The sequence below is a fragment of the Prunus persica genome, chromosome G3, assembly GCF_000346465.2.
Source record: "Prunus persica cultivar Lovell chromosome G3, Prunus_persica_NCBIv2, whole genome shotgun sequence".
NCBI classification, from domain to species: Eukaryota; Viridiplantae; Streptophyta; class Magnoliopsida; order Rosales; family Rosaceae; genus Prunus; species Prunus persica.
Window position 1 is genome coordinate 19,567,577 of NC_034011.1, and position 15,300 is coordinate 19,582,876.

Genomic DNA, 15,300 nt, shown 5'->3' on the forward strand with positions numbered 1-15,300 from the left:
TAAAGTTGCCCCATTAATTATAGTGAGAACTGGGATTCTGTTACATTACACAAGGTATAGAAGGGCCCAATTGACATTTCCTAAATGAGCAACTGAATCTGACCGTTAATCTCGGGGTCGAACAGTCAACCTGTAACTAAATCCTGCAGCTTACCTTAGAAAATCCAGACCCAATTAGTCTTTTTTAGGTCGGCTCAGCAGGCAAAATTATCGTCAAATCAGACCATGTGATTTCTGTTTCATCACTTGAAGCTGATGGTTCATGCAAATCCAGCCGTCCTCGTCCTCAGTTTCTGGGACCTGGAAAGAGCAGCTGACGTGTACCTTCTGAGGACCATGTTTCTTCTCACTCTTTTTAGCCCACCAAATGGTTTGGTCTCTACTGTTCAATTCAATCTTCCATGCTGCTTCAACCAATACCAACTATCTCTTTCCTCATTTGAGTCACTTCTCTTTGACAAGTTCATTAATTTCACAAGTCTCTGTCTTGCATTTCCAAAATTCTTGGGGGGCTTCTGCCAGAATTCTGGCAATTTAGTTCTGTTTTGAGCTGAAACTTCTTCAATATCAGCAACAACAACCCATTTCTTGTTTTAGATTGTTTTCTTTTTTCTTGAACTCAGCAGCTCCAGGGAAAGAAATCATGGCTATGCATGTGAGCAGTGCATGCTTTTCTGTTTTTAGTCACAGGAGAGTTCATAAGATTAGAGCTGTTGCTTCTGAAAATGTGACCACAGAGGATGATAAGGTGAAACTGGGGGGTTCTGATTTGAAGGTGACAAGGCTTGGGATTGGAGCTTGGTCATGGGGGGACACCAGTTATTGGAACAACTTCGAATGGGATGGTAAGTTGCGGAAATGATTGAAAAACTGAGAATCCCTTTTCAAATTGATGCTTTATTTTGGTTATAATTGTGGGTATATTTGTTTCAGATGAGATTTTCAGAGTTTTTGAGCCATTATGTCTTTTCTATTTTCACTTTTATCATTTGGGGAAGTGTTTTTAATTTTGCTTCACTTTTTACACCTGCAATTACAATGTAAAGCCATCATCAGCTTCAAACTGTACACGAGAGGAAGTGAGCTATATTTGTATGATTCAACCTTATGCAATGGAAATTCTTGTTGGTTGTTTGATGGGTTTTTTAGGTGGGGCAATAAATCTTAAAATTCAATATCTTTCTGAATTGGTTGTATTGGCAGCTTTGTTGTTAAGATTATGAAATGCTTAGGTATATTGGAAAGTGGAAATTATTCAATTGTGTTCAATATGGCAATATGTTTTGTGTAAATTGCAGATAGGAAGATGAAGGCTGCTAAGTCTGCTTTTGATGTCAGTGTTGATGCTGGTATAACGTTCTTTGATACTGCTGAAGTTTATGGCTCCAGGGTAGGAAAAGCGCCCTATATTTCCTTTGTTCCTCTCAAACATATGCCATAAAGTTTTATCAGTGTAAACAAAAAAATTACTGTTCACTCTTGCAGGCTTCTTTTGGTGCTATAAATTCTGAAACTCTTCTAGGAAGGTACGTACTGGGATATATTTTTTTTTTATAGCGGCTCATTCTACTTTCTAGTCAACAAAGAGTAAGGCTAATCATGGTTAATTTCTGTATTTTGAGAACATTAGTTATATAACTTCCACTGAATTTTACACAGATTTGTCAAGGAAAGGAAAGAAAAGGATCCAGGAGTGGAGGTTGCTATTGCAACCAAATTCGCAGCTCTGCCATGGAGGCTGGGTCGTCAGAGTGTCATTACTGCCCTTAAGGATTCCCTCGGTCGCCTTGGAGTTTCTTCAGTAGAACTGTATCAACTCCATTGGTATGTCCTTTACGTCAGGGTGTCATTCTGCTAATGTAACTACAATAACTAATCAAGTGTTTTGTGTTGATTTTCAGGCCTGGAATATGGGGAAATGAAGGTTGTTTTCATAACTAAATTTACTTTGTTTATATATAACACCATTTTTTTCATAGAATAATTCTCTGTCTAGCTAATGTAAATAGATGGCTATATATAATAATCACCTTTTGTTTCTAAAGAGGCGTCTCTGGAAAAATCATATTTCAGGGTATCTTGATGGTCTTGGAGATGCTGTTGAACAAGGCCTTGTGAAGGCTGTTGGTGTTTCAAACTATAGCGGTACAAATCTATCCTTTTATCTAATTATGGTCAGCTGTTCGAAACATGTCCTTTATCTTTCTTTCTTTTTTCTTCTTTGTTTTAAGTAAGTACAGAATATATTGACACATCGAGAAAGAAATTTACAAAAATGGATCCCCTCCTCAACTAATCTGAACATGATGCACAAAGATCTTTATTGCAGAAAGGCGATTGCGTGAGGCACACAAGAAACTTCAAAAGAGAGGTATCCCACTAGCATCAAACCAAGTGAATTACAGCCTCATATACAGGGCACCGGAGGAGAAGGGAGTAAAGTCTACCTGTGATGAACTTGGGATCACTTTGATTGCCTATTCGCCTATTGCTCAAGGTGAAGTTGGAACCTTGTATTTTCTTAATCTATTTTCATTTTCATTCAATATCTTAGCTTAAGAATTAATAAAATCATTTTTAGAAGGTATAATATTTTTTCAATTTACAGTATTCAAGACCTCTCTGAGCAATCTTCAGAAATTGGGGCTTAAGTTCATCCTATTGTTATCTTTTGTTTTAACTTAAGAAGGGTATAAACAATGGAAACAAAAATCATTGCTGAGTTAGGAGAAAGCAGGCTTGCTCACTTTTGTCACCGATCCCCTGATTCTGAATTTTGAGCATTCCTTTTCAAGCAGTTCTTAACTTCAACATTATGAGCTTATTTCTTCTATATTGTGTGATAGACTAGTTCTGGCTCCTAAAAGAAACAGTGAAGAAGTAAAATTCTCTCTTTCTCGTGCATTTTTTAAAATCTTACTGTGTCTTGCTTATTCTTGAATTCAACTATTTTTGGATAAGTGGTAATCTTGCTTGGTAAAACCTTTAAAGTGAAATATCTAAGAAAATGGAGGTGTTTGTATATCTGCTTTTCTACATTTAAACTCATATTTCACCAAACCAGTACCTTGTAACAAGTGAAAAACAGCTGGGTTATCCGCCCATTGCACAGTTTTATTTTTTATTTTTTATTTTTTTTATAGAATGCACAGTTTGTTATTAGGTAAGAAATTGGACAGTTTTTAGTAATAAAAGGGCATGCAGTTAGTCTGAAACAAAAAATATGTGAATTCTTGATAAAAGATGTCTGTTGAGGTCTTATATTATCACTTGTAATCTCTGCACAACCCTGGTTACAATGATTACAGCCTTTAATCTCAGATCTTAGTAGGTTGGTTTCCGCAGAAGCCAAGTTTTTCTGTCTGATCCTGGTGTGAAAGAGATTGAGAATATTGAAATTTCTACTATTTATACATATGCAGGTGCTCTTACAGGAAAGTATACACCTGAAAATCCTCCCACCGGCCCTCGAAGACAGATTTATACTCCTGAATTTCTTACAAGGGTAAAGCATAGTCAATACTTTGAAAGCCAGTTACACAGTAAGTTCCAATTTTATTGCTGAAATATCATTTTGATATGCAGCTCCAGCCTCTGCTGAACCGGATCAAGGAAATAGGAGAAAAGTACAGTAAAACAAACACACAGGTTTGTTAATGCTCTTTAACTATTGTATCTTTTTCAATTAGAAGTCCTCAATTTTGTCATTTCCGTGGAAGCATGGCTGAACAGTAACCAGCAATACCTATATTTTAGTAGTTAAGTCATGTTAGACGTGGATACAATTATCAAACTCTTGATAGATACCAAATTGCAGGAAAGACAGAGCTCTTTGTTTCACTGTTTTTAGTATATGTAGACCAACTCTCTGTAGTTTCATGCTCTCCATCATATAAGATCATAAACCCACATATTGATATCTTGGACAAGATTTCTTGAATGCAGAAATTCATATTTGGGCAATCTAATTTCTAACTCGCTGGGATTTAATGTGAGTTGGGTTCCTCTGCACAGGTTGTCCTAAACTGGTTGATAGCCCAGGATAATGTTGTGCCAATCCCAGGAGCCAAAAATGCAGAACAGGCTGCAGAATTTGCCGGTGCACTTGGATGGAAGCTCGACAATGAAGAAGTCGCTGAATTGCGCTCTTTGGCTACAGAGATAAGACCCGTTACTGGTTTCCCTGTTGAAAACTTATAGATTTTTGTACAAGCATCTGAGTTGTAAATTCCCCTATACAAGAATGTGTACACTTCTTCATATCAAATACAAATATCATGTTTTCTATAAGAATGATTGCAGGTTGACCATTAATGTAACTAAATCCTGTCCACATTTTTAGCCACTTTAGATCTGTTTGGAGACGCTATCATTTTGGTCTTAGCACAAATTTTTAAGTGCTTGATCAGATGGAAATGATGTGATGGAAAAACTAAATTGTTTTCTTATTCAGGTATTACTAGCTTACAACTTTACAATCTATTAAAAAGACTATTGACAGAATACTTGGATAAAGACACTTTCTACCTCAAAAGTTGAAATTGTTTTTCCCAGATCAAAACAAGAGCATCAAGAATTAAGTGAATAGATCGGATTTTGATCCGAATCCAACGTAACTAATAGGAGATGGATTGAACTTCTAAATTCGATAATTCGATTATAAATGGATCCGGATATGAATTATAGTTGATTCGATCCGACTTAGTATGAAGTATAATTTAGTTTTTCTATGCTTTATATTAATATTTTATCTATGTAAATGAGTAATTTTAGTTTTATATGCACTTAGTAAGAATACACTTAAAACTAAATTTTATGATAAAATATCAAAATTTGATGTAAAAAGTAGATAATTACAATACAAGAACGAGGCTACTAATGAAACTTTGATTTCTTGTACATCTCAAAATAAATCCAATAATAATTCAATCTGATCCAAATCCGATGCGTAATGGATATGGATTGATAGGTGCAATCTGATAATCCGATTATAAATGAATTCGGATTTGGATTAAGGTATATCTAATCCGTTTGCAGATTAGTTCGTCCTTTTTTTCTTTCTTTTTTCCAATTTCTAACTTCTTTCTTTGTTTATGCACGGAAAATAAGCCCATAATTCCAAACATATTAATTGGATTGGAGGATGAATAAATGCATTTTGGTACCTAGTTGACCATGTAATTGCCTTCTCCAGCTACAGACACAACCATGGACCCAATTCGATATTAAGAGAGTAGTTATTTGGTAGGCCTTGCCGCCCCTGTACTGAAAACGACAATAAATCAAAGCCAAAGGTTCATATTAGATAGCAGCCCTATCCATTGCTGGCTAAGAGGCTATATTCTCTATAAAACCAAAATGACATGAATTTAAAGTTCATAAACACAAGTTTAGTTCCTCAAGCTCAACCCATGAAGCCTACCCCTTTATACATTGCACAGGATCCTAGTCTCCCCAGCCAAAAAACTACCACCTCCAAATTAATGCCAAGAATTGCTCAAACAATTCAACAGCTTCTCTTCTCATTTAGACTAGGGCTTTCCATTTAGCTAAGTTTTTAAAGGTGGAGATAGACCCACTTTAGTTCTCTCTCTCTCTCTCTCTCTCTCTCTCTCTTTTCTTTCTTTTTTTTTTTTTTGGTGAAACAGTCAAATTCATTGATAAACAGGGCAAAAACAGAATATATACAACCCCAAAGGAAGGTTCTTGCAATACAGAAAATCTAGAAAACATAATCAATCCGGCATAAACATTGCCCGACAGTGAGTAAAAAAAATTCACATCTTGAAACCCAGCTCACTCGGAGTTAAAGATGAGGAGTACCCATAAAAACTGTAGCAGCCAGTGCTTCAAGAAGACCATGACACAGAACAATCTCTCAATCAACTTGGGACAAAAAACACCTTCAAGTGGAGGACTTTACCCACTTTAGTTCTTATCATGATTAACAGGAAGTATAAAACAGGACCTGCTAGCAAATTCTGTAGGCCACCATCCTGCAGTAAATTCTAGCTTGGATCAATAAGTCTGCTACCACCAGCACATAAGGCAAGGGTTGGCTTGCAGTTGGGGAAGATTCCTTCCAAGTGAACAATTGGAGTAAACCTGGTCCATGCTTCTTTTATGTGCTTTTACTTTGTATCTGTCCAAATCCATGCCAAGTCCAATTCCTATCATCACTGCATCCCAATTGGAACAAGCTTTGAAGATACCATCTTTTCTATATATTCTTCTCAGTTATATATTTTCCAAGCACAATCATACAAGTTTTGACAACTTTTTTCTTCATATTTACCTAAAACACAATAGGGAGAAGATTAATCCTTCTTTCAATTAGACCTATCTATGTTTTGAGAAATTGTTGTTTTTCCAACTTTTAGACATCTGAAATTGAAGAAAATGACTTTATAACTTTCATAGAGATAAGAATAAGATAAGTGCAAATTTGCATTGCATCATCCAAAAATCTAAGCATGACATAAAAAATTCCCAACTTGCCAAGCTGTCAAAAACTTGGCCTCTGACAATCTTGTCCCTCATCATTGTCCAATAAAATGTGCAGTGCCGATGCAAACGTGGCACCACCCTCATACATTATCAGATAGCACAGATTGAATGTGCTGCAAGTTCTAGATTTGGTTGCCTTAAAATAACCAATCCCCCAGTCGTCCAATTCTAACCATCTACATTTTACAGCACTCAAAGCTGACCCAGCCACAAGTTTACAGCATGGCACAATTGGGCAACTGCCACGTGGAATGCTATCATGGGTTTCTGTAGAAATTTGAAGCTCTGTGTTACTAGCCAATCTCTGCTCTGACCTCTGTGACAAGTCCCTGTCCTTCTAACTGTTGTTAAAAGAGTTTTTGGTCCATTCCCTTCCCAGTTTCTAGTTGTTCTTCTAGCTCAGCTCACACACAAACACACACAGAGAGAGTGAGAGACTTGTGGTGCTTTCCAAAACAGCAATTTATACACTGTAGGCTTTCAGTTTCCACTTCAAGAGAAGTCAGAGCTTGGCTTTTGATCAGGGTTGCTTTTCTATTTCATTTTCTGCTTCTGGGTGCTATTTTAGTACTCATTGCCCTTCTGGGTTTTTAACTTTCTCTTCGTTTGAAGATTTTTTGCTTTTGGGTTTCTTTTTCTAAAAAAAACCAGAATTTTTTCATGTCATATCATTCTTTCTCTTTCTTTTTTTTTTTTTTTTTTTTCACTTCTTATTAGTATTTTCCCTTAAGTGGTCAATGATGTCTCTATTTTCAAGTGCAGCTTTTTAGTTGATTTTTCTCCAGTATTTGCCTATTTCCATGGTGGGATTATTTTATTCTGGGTTCCATGTGACTCTCAATTTTTTTAATAATGAAAAGTCTAATTTGGGTGGGCTCTTAATTTTTTAATCTGTAAAGAGCATGTGGTGTGGTAAACAATATATTGGGGCTTCATTTCATTGCTTCTCTTATTCCATTTCTTAGTACAGTTCCATATTTGGTATGCTGCAACATCTTTTGTTGGTTATTGTTTGATTATTAAATTAGTTAGTCAGTTGACCAACTAATCAATTAGTATTTTAAGTTGGTTTCTTCTAGATGAGGTATCAGAGCTTCTAAATATGGTTATCAATCATTTACAATAATCTAAAGTTGTCTTCTTGCTTTGTTTTACAGAAATCCTGTCTGCTGAGACATGAATTCTTGCATTCCTGACTGGAATTTTGAGGCTGATCTCCCTTTGACCAACCAAAAGAAACCCATGGGGTCTGTACTCTCTTATATATCCTCAAAGTTATTGCCAGATTACTTGCCTGACTAAAATATTATGCATTTTGAACTTGTTGAACTATCTTGATTGGGTGGCAAATTATACAGGCCAGACCATGAACTAGTAGAGCTCTTGTGGAGAAATGGACAGGTAGTTTTGCACAGCCAAACGCATCGAAAACCGTGTCCTAATCCTCCTAATGAGGCCAGACAAGTTCAAAAACAAGATCCGCAAACCATAAGGGTTGGTGGATTATATGGGAACTCAAGTAATTTGACTCAAGATGAAGACACAGGTTCCTTGATCCACTACCCTCTTGAAGATTCCTTTGACAAAGAGTTCTGTTCCCATTTTTTTTCTGAATTGCCTTCCTGTGATCCAATTGAGATTGACAAGCCAACCAAACAATTTGAAGAAGAAAAGTTTGCTAAGTTTGGTGCTTCTGATACCCCCCATCTTGTTTCCACTGCCCCCCAACCTAATGTTAAGTCCCCTGCTGGTATGGGATATCCTGCAAACCCAATGCCTCCTCCAAGATATCAATACAATAACTCAACTGAGCAAAACCAAAATCTAGTAGGCTTGGGGAAAGTAGTTAATTTTTCAACATTTGCTACCCCAGGTAAGGGTGATAGAGGATCTTCCAGAGGAAAAATAGGAGGGAAAGAGTCTGGCAATTTAACTCAGGCGGAGGTTAAAGAGTGTTCGGTAATGACCGTTGGTTCGAGTTACGTTGGTAGCAACCAAGTTCTAAATGACTTTGATGTGAGCAGGGCTTCAAGCAATTGTGATGGGACGACTGGTTTATCTGTTGGACCCTTCTATGACAATGTTCAAAAGATGATGCCTCAGAATGAGAGAGGGAAAACAGATACACTAGACCCAACTCTTACTTCGTCTTCTGGTGGTTCTGGTAGTAGTTTTGGCAGAGGAGGAAAGCGGTCTAATGTTGTCAATAGCAACAAAAGAAAGGGTAGAGATGCTGAGGAGTCAGAGTGCCAAAGTGAGGTAAAAACCCTCTCTCCAATACATTGACTGCTTGTAGCATCACTGTCTTTTCACCATGACCAATAACCTGTTTATGTTTTAGGCTGCTGAACTTGAGTCAGCTGCAGGAAACAAGTCAGCACAACGGTCTGGATCATCCAGGAGGAGCCGTGCTGCTGAAGTCCATAATCTCTCAGAAAGGGTATGAGTTTCCTATCATTTCATAGTTTTGGAATTTGTGATTTTGTTGCTGTAACTTGTTTTTTAGTTACACTATAACTTGTTCATTGATGCAGAGACGGAGAGATCGGATCAACGAGAAAATGAGAGCATTGCAAGAGCTCATACCTCATTCTAACAAGGTTTACTTTCTTAAAGGCCATTCAGTTTTTTCTGTCTGTAAAAAAAAAAAATACCGCCGGCACTCACAATATCTTTCTTTATTCATACTACCTATTAACTTGTTTTCTTTTCTCTTGTAGTCTTTCAATTTTTATGTAATCATATATTGTTCTGACTGAATTGGTCCTTATTTTTCAGACAGATAAAGCATCAATGTTAGATGAGGCAATTGAATACTTGAAGTCTCTTCAGATGCAACTTCAGGTACAATGGCACCTCATAAAACTCAAACTGGTCCTATATTGTTTGTAGCTCAAGCTACTAATAACAACTTTCCTTGGTGCTTCAGGTAATGTGGATGGGAAGCGGGATGGCACCAATGATGTTTCCAGGCATGCAGCACTATATGTCCCGAATGGGAATGGGAATGGGAATGGGAGTGGGAATGGGACCACCAGCCTTGCCTTCAATGCACAATCCGATGCATTTACCCAGAGTCCCTCTAGTTGATCAGTGCATTAATGTGGCTCCAGCAACAAACCAGGCTGTAATGTGCCAAGCACCGGTCTTGAATCCAGTTGATTATCATAACCAGATGCAAAATCCCGCTTTTCAGGAGCAGTATGCGCGTCTTATGGGCTTCCATCATATGCAGACTATGTCTCAGGTTTGTGTTCTTTGTCTTGAATTAAATGTTTAGTAATATAGTGGTTTTGTACACAAGTAAATTATTCGCCATTCGTGTCTTGTTAGACATGCTTTATTTTTTTTTTCTAACTGTATTGTTTTCATTTTATCATATCCAAATTTTCTTGCAGCCTATGAATATGTTCAGATTTGGCTCCCAGCCTATGCAACAGAATCAGATGACAGCACCAACTGGCATCAACAGTGGACCTTTAGGTGGAGGAGGTACAGCTAATGATACTTTAAGTGGCAAGATGTGTAAGTCACTTCATCAACCACTTATCCTTAGGTCACTTTATTGATTTCTAAGACTCAGATTTGCAAACAAAGTATGTGGAAAGTTATATTGATAGGCCAGTAACTGACTGCTCCTCCGTCTTTGAGATAATCATTGTTTACAAGAAGCATGCTTAACTTTTCAAACTCAAAAGGGAGTAACTTATGTTAAAGAAACCGTGTGAACCGTAGTTTGTGGATTCTTATGTTTGATGGCTGTCAAAATCAGGGTCTATGTAGCAAATTGGGGTGAACTTATGAATATTTCCTATCTTATCTTCGTTTCAATCTCCCAATAAAGTGAATGGTCTCAAACTTCTTCCCTGCTATGAGGGTTTGGCCGCATATAATCTTGCTGTGCACAATTGTGGCTCATATTATCTGCTAAAATAGAGGCCATTATGTCTTCTTTTATTTGCTTACACTGAATTCTCCTTTTAGCTGTCAACAGTCCTGACGCTGATGCTCTTTAGCTATAATTGTCATTTTGACATGTAAAAAACTGTTTTGTTTTTGTTAAATCCTTGATGCCATAAGTGTCCCTGTCATACTAATTTTAATGGACACACAGCCTTTTTCTGATGTTAACAGGTTAATCAGTGAGTATGCATGCTTATCTCCTCTCTATGGTCCCCTGGCTTATTTAACAAGATTATTTCAAGGTGGCAAAAGTTGTTGTGTTGAATATATTTCTAGCTCGCACGGTTCGCATGCCTCCCCAACCAGTGAGCGTGACGTACGATCTTACAGCGTAGTTGAGGTGATCGAAGAGTCACTTCTCCTACGTACATGCCAATGAACAACTACTGCAAGAGTTCAAACATCCCAAGCCTAGTTGCGCAGCTTCCTGAATTGAGTTTTTGACTCTGGTAAAAAGTAAAATAGTATTTCAGTTCATGTCCAATAACATGTATAAAATACAGGCATTTTTCTGCTCATTGATGTTCTCTTATAAAAATATGCCTCAATTTTTTAATGGATATTGATGTTTCCTGAAGTGTTTCTTTGTTTGCACCTTTATGCTTATGCTTTTGCCTGTGATGGTTTTATCTGTCACTGTAAGTAACTGGAAATGAATAAAGGAAAAAGTTGAATCACTGAGGCTTTTCTCTTTTACAGTTCATGTTCTGAAATATTAGTCCATTTATGACCTGTTGTTTTCAAGGTTTGAAGATCAAAAGGAATTTGCTGTACCACTCTTTCTCAAGCTTTATCTTGTTCTTTACAAGTCAAGCTGCAATTAATTGAAAGGTAGTGGTGTCTTGGAATCAAAATAAAAGCAAAGCCAACTACTATCTGCTCTGCAGATATTGGGGAGAAAAACTTGTATATAACGGGGATAATACTATTTTGCTATTTCCAACCAATCATGTTCCGCCACACGTAATAAGGATTCTAATTGGCTGAGCGTGATTGGATGGGGATAGCAAAACAATGCTATCTCCGTGACATGCAAGTCCTCGATATTGGAGTACCCTTTTTTTTATCTCTAACTCCATGTTACACGAGTCATAAAACTCCAAGATCAAGCACATGGCTTGCAGGGCTGATCCTTTATTGCATAATTTGACTTGGAGCGCTCCTTCATTTTATTTAATGGTGGAACCTATGAACATGGAAACTTTCCAAAATCTGATTAAAATGGTGTGCTTTGTGCTTCTCACAGAGTCAAGTATACAACTTGTGCTTCTGTATTTCTAGCATTTTGATCTTCAAGTCAACAACTGCCACAAAGATTATGTCTCCTCCTCCCTACCCTTTTTCTGTAGATGCTTTTCTTTTCTGGTTTCCAATTGTTTCACCAAGTTCAATAATTGGTCTTGAAGCAAAAATGTCTAATTATGTTTTATTCAGATTAACAAGTTTGGAACCAACGTGCCTTTTAGCTTAAGTACCGAGATTAGTTAGTGAGGAGATAATTAGGAGGTACGATCAAATATAATAATGACTTACAAGTGCACGTGCATGACTCACATAGGTCTCCCACTATCATTATAAATAATTAATAAATAAAATTATTTGATCAAAATGTCATTTCCTTTCCAGCAAGAAGGATTTCTGCTTTCTCCGACATGTATAAGATCATCATTATATTCTATCAAGTGGGGTGGGTTTCATATTCATCTTTCCCAAATTCCAACTCACTTTGGAGAACTATTTGATCAATCACATTAACTGATGACATCTAGCATAAAGACGAGACACAAGTGAAACTCACTAATGTGAGCCGGTAAGTTATAATTAACAATGTGATCAGTAACTATCGTACATATAACGTTACGGTTAATTATACATATATTATTTTGATATCTTATTAAAATTGATATGTTTTCACCTTCCCCAAGTTGTATCTCTTTGTTTTTTTAATGGCTTTTGGGATGAGGGTTGGGGGTGGTCCTTTTTATAATGGGCAGATTCCCCTTATATTTATTTTAAATGAAAATAACTAGGCATCATCATCATGAATTCAAGACTATTGCTTCCGTCAACATAAGGTGGTTGAGTTGGTAAGGATTGTTTTTTTTGCTATCAAGGTTTAGATTCAAATTCCGCTGTCGACAATTCCTTTTAGTTGGTAACCTCAAAGAGGCCTTGGTATACCTGATCTTGAGATGGGAATAGCCTTCCCTTCCCCTAAACTTTTTGTTACCGAAAAAAACAAGACTAGTGCTTCCCAATTATCATGGGCCCCACAAGAAGATCTAACCATATAAGCAGATAACAGAAGATAAAAGATGTCAAGGGCCATTTGAAGCTAGTGGCAAAAGCCAGCTTTCTTTTCTTTTTTCTTTTTTAAATTAATGATTATTATTATTAATATCTCCTCAGTCCCCACTATATATCTTTTTCTTGATGTTGGAAGGTGGATGAAGATTGATGTTGCCGGCCGCAGCAGATTGGTCCCATTCTTGCAAAACTTGCCTACAGCCAACGTAGTTCATGAACATCTTTTTTCTTGGCTTCTGTCTTGTCCGCAAGTTGGAGGGACTTGAGATAGTAATTTCCAGTCATGTTCACTGCATTAATCATCCCGATCATTTATGCCCCACTTCCAAGATTTTCACTTCATTCTGAAAATCAATTGATTTTTCCTCTCAATCATTAGCCTTCTTTCTTTTACCACCTAATAAATCATTGGTTGATTTTTTGTTTATTGCCAACACCAAATCATTGGTTGAGTTTTTTAGGTAAGAAAATCATTGGTTGATTACTACATCAATTTGAATAATTTTATATACACATTTTTTTTTTAAGTCACAAGAAATTACATCAAAAACGAACTTTCGAAGCTACTGATTGAGCAATCCTAATCGATTTGTGGTTAGGGTTCGAGGCTTGAGACTTGGATTTAGGGTTTGGAGGCTCAAATCAATTTTTGTAATGCTAAAATCATTTTCTAATAATTGAGACTGTTTTTAAAATATATTCAGAAATTAAAAATAATTTTAATGTCCACAAAATTATTTAAGATAAGTAAATATAACTAATTATGATTTATTAAGTAATTTATGGAATTAATTAAAATACTTCAATACTAATTACTCATTAAATAAAGAAGAATTAAAATATAAAAATTGATTAATATAATTAAATAAGGCTAAGATATTACTTAATTGCGACAAACTAATTTTGTATTAAAAAAATAAAAAAACAAATTCCACAAAATAATTTAAAATAACTAATTACTATTTATTAAGTAATTTATGAAATTAGTAAAATATTTAAATACTAATTATTCACTACTGAAATCTATCTATATATATAAAGCAAAAAGCAGAGAATTGTGAAACATTCAAATTACTGGAAAATGCCCTTGGTTAATGCAAACATTAAGAATTCAAATTATTAATTAAATGAGGATAATATGGTAAATTCACACTTTTTCATATTTAAAAAAATTAAAAGAAAAAGAAAAAGCAGATAATGGATCCTATTTTTATGGAACACAACTACCCATTATCTTTTTTAATTCTAAAATAAATTTACTTATTTTTTTAAAAAAACCTCTCGCAAGCGCGGAAGCGCATGCAGAGAGGCTAGTAATAATTAAAGCATAATTACTAATTAAAGCAATCAAAAAAGGCTAGTAAAAACTATTTTGTGCAGTATCGCCGAGCGGCTATACTTTTAAAATATTCGTATATTCAAAGGGTATCTCCGTGCGGATATGCTATTTCAATATTAATATATATTGCCAGTACAGTCGTGTGGCTATACCCGTAAAATATATTCGAATATATATTTTGAAAGTATAGCCGTACGGCTATATTTTTATTGATTATATCTAACGAGTGTAGTCACGCGGCTATACTGTTAATGTATTCGAATATATTTTACGGGTATAGCCACGCGGCTATACTATTTAAATATTAATATATTTTAAAAGTACAGCAGCCCGGCTATACACTTAAAATATTTGAATATATTTAACGAGTATAGTCGCGCTGTTATACTTGAACAATTTAATGTCATGAAATTCAGCACTCCATACAAAAAGTCAGTAATTAACATTTTTACAATTTGGATTTGGATTGAGAGGAGGCATGACTCTAATTCTAATTATTTGAATTTTCCATTTTTAATAACAACAAAAATAGTAGATGTGTCTATATTCTATAATTTCTTCAATTCATGAGCATTTGTTACACACATTAGTTAGAGAATATATTCCATTCCTTCTTCTACCTTGGTAAAACCATTCAAACATTTCACTGGTTTCTGGAAATCAAAATCACAACAAATGGTGTTGGGTTTTGAAAATAAAGACCAAAGATGAAAAAGGCTGGAAACTTTTGTCAAGTGGGCCTCTTAAGGCTTCAATAGACCCAAGCATGGGCCTCCTTAGCTAACAGCATGCTTATAAAAGAGGTGGCCTACTAATATTATTAGTACCCCTCAACAACCCTACCCCATTTGTATTTGCTCCTCATACAGCACATGCAACAAGTGTAACATGTGGGGGGATGTTCACCTTTTAATTCCACGTTTTTCATCATCTTGTGAAGATGAAAACTACATTTTAGGGTCGGTGTGAAGACTAATTATACCTTGAGAATTAGGGTTGGCTAGCCCTCGGTGCTGGTTTAGATAAGAAGGAAAGATCGACAAATTTGTTTTAGGGTTATGATAAATATAGAAAGATGGTTGGTTAGTTTTTAGAGTATTTTCATCCATTTAAATTGACTGCTGACGTCATAATGATGTCAGCATTAAGTCATCTTACCCAAGCAGCAAAGCAGATAAGTTTTG

The 15,300-nt window shown here is 35.9% G+C and overlaps 2 protein-coding genes across 5 annotated transcripts; both read left to right on the top strand.

Annotated features, from left to right (window-relative positions):
• Positions 236–4,345, top strand: LOC18782526 (uncharacterized oxidoreductase At1g06690, chloroplastic). Its single transcript, XM_007215521.2, has 10 exons — positions 236–845; positions 1,299–1,390; positions 1,486–1,526; positions 1,660–1,824; positions 1,902–1,924; positions 2,074–2,145; positions 2,330–2,497; positions 3,423–3,505; positions 3,586–3,648; positions 4,015–4,345. Exons 1-10 carry the CDS (start codon positions 644–646, stop codon positions 4,198–4,200), a joined length of 1,095 nt encoding a protein of 364 aa, XP_007215583.1. The 5' UTR covers positions 236–643; the 3' UTR covers positions 4,201–4,345.
• On the top strand, positions 6,623–11,047 carry LOC18782264 (transcription factor PIF4). 4 transcript variants are annotated; one of them, XM_007216194.2, is made up of 9 exons: positions 6,623–7,488; positions 7,665–7,754; positions 7,866–8,766; positions 8,849–8,947; positions 9,042–9,107; positions 9,286–9,351; positions 9,437–9,754; positions 9,906–10,032; positions 10,622–11,047. In XM_007216194.2, the coding sequence occupies exons 2-9, from the start codon at positions 7,684–7,686 to the stop codon at positions 10,630–10,632; spliced, it is 1,659 nt and encodes a 552-aa protein (XP_007216256.2). In that variant the 5' UTR covers positions 6,623–7,488; positions 7,665–7,683; the 3' UTR covers positions 10,633–11,047. The 4 variants fall into 4 exon arrangements, with proteins under 4 accessions (XP_007216256.2, XP_020416275.1, XP_020416274.1 ...); XM_020560686.1 differs by having other exon boundaries at positions 6,623–7,032; XM_020560685.1 differs by having other exon boundaries at positions 6,624–7,754.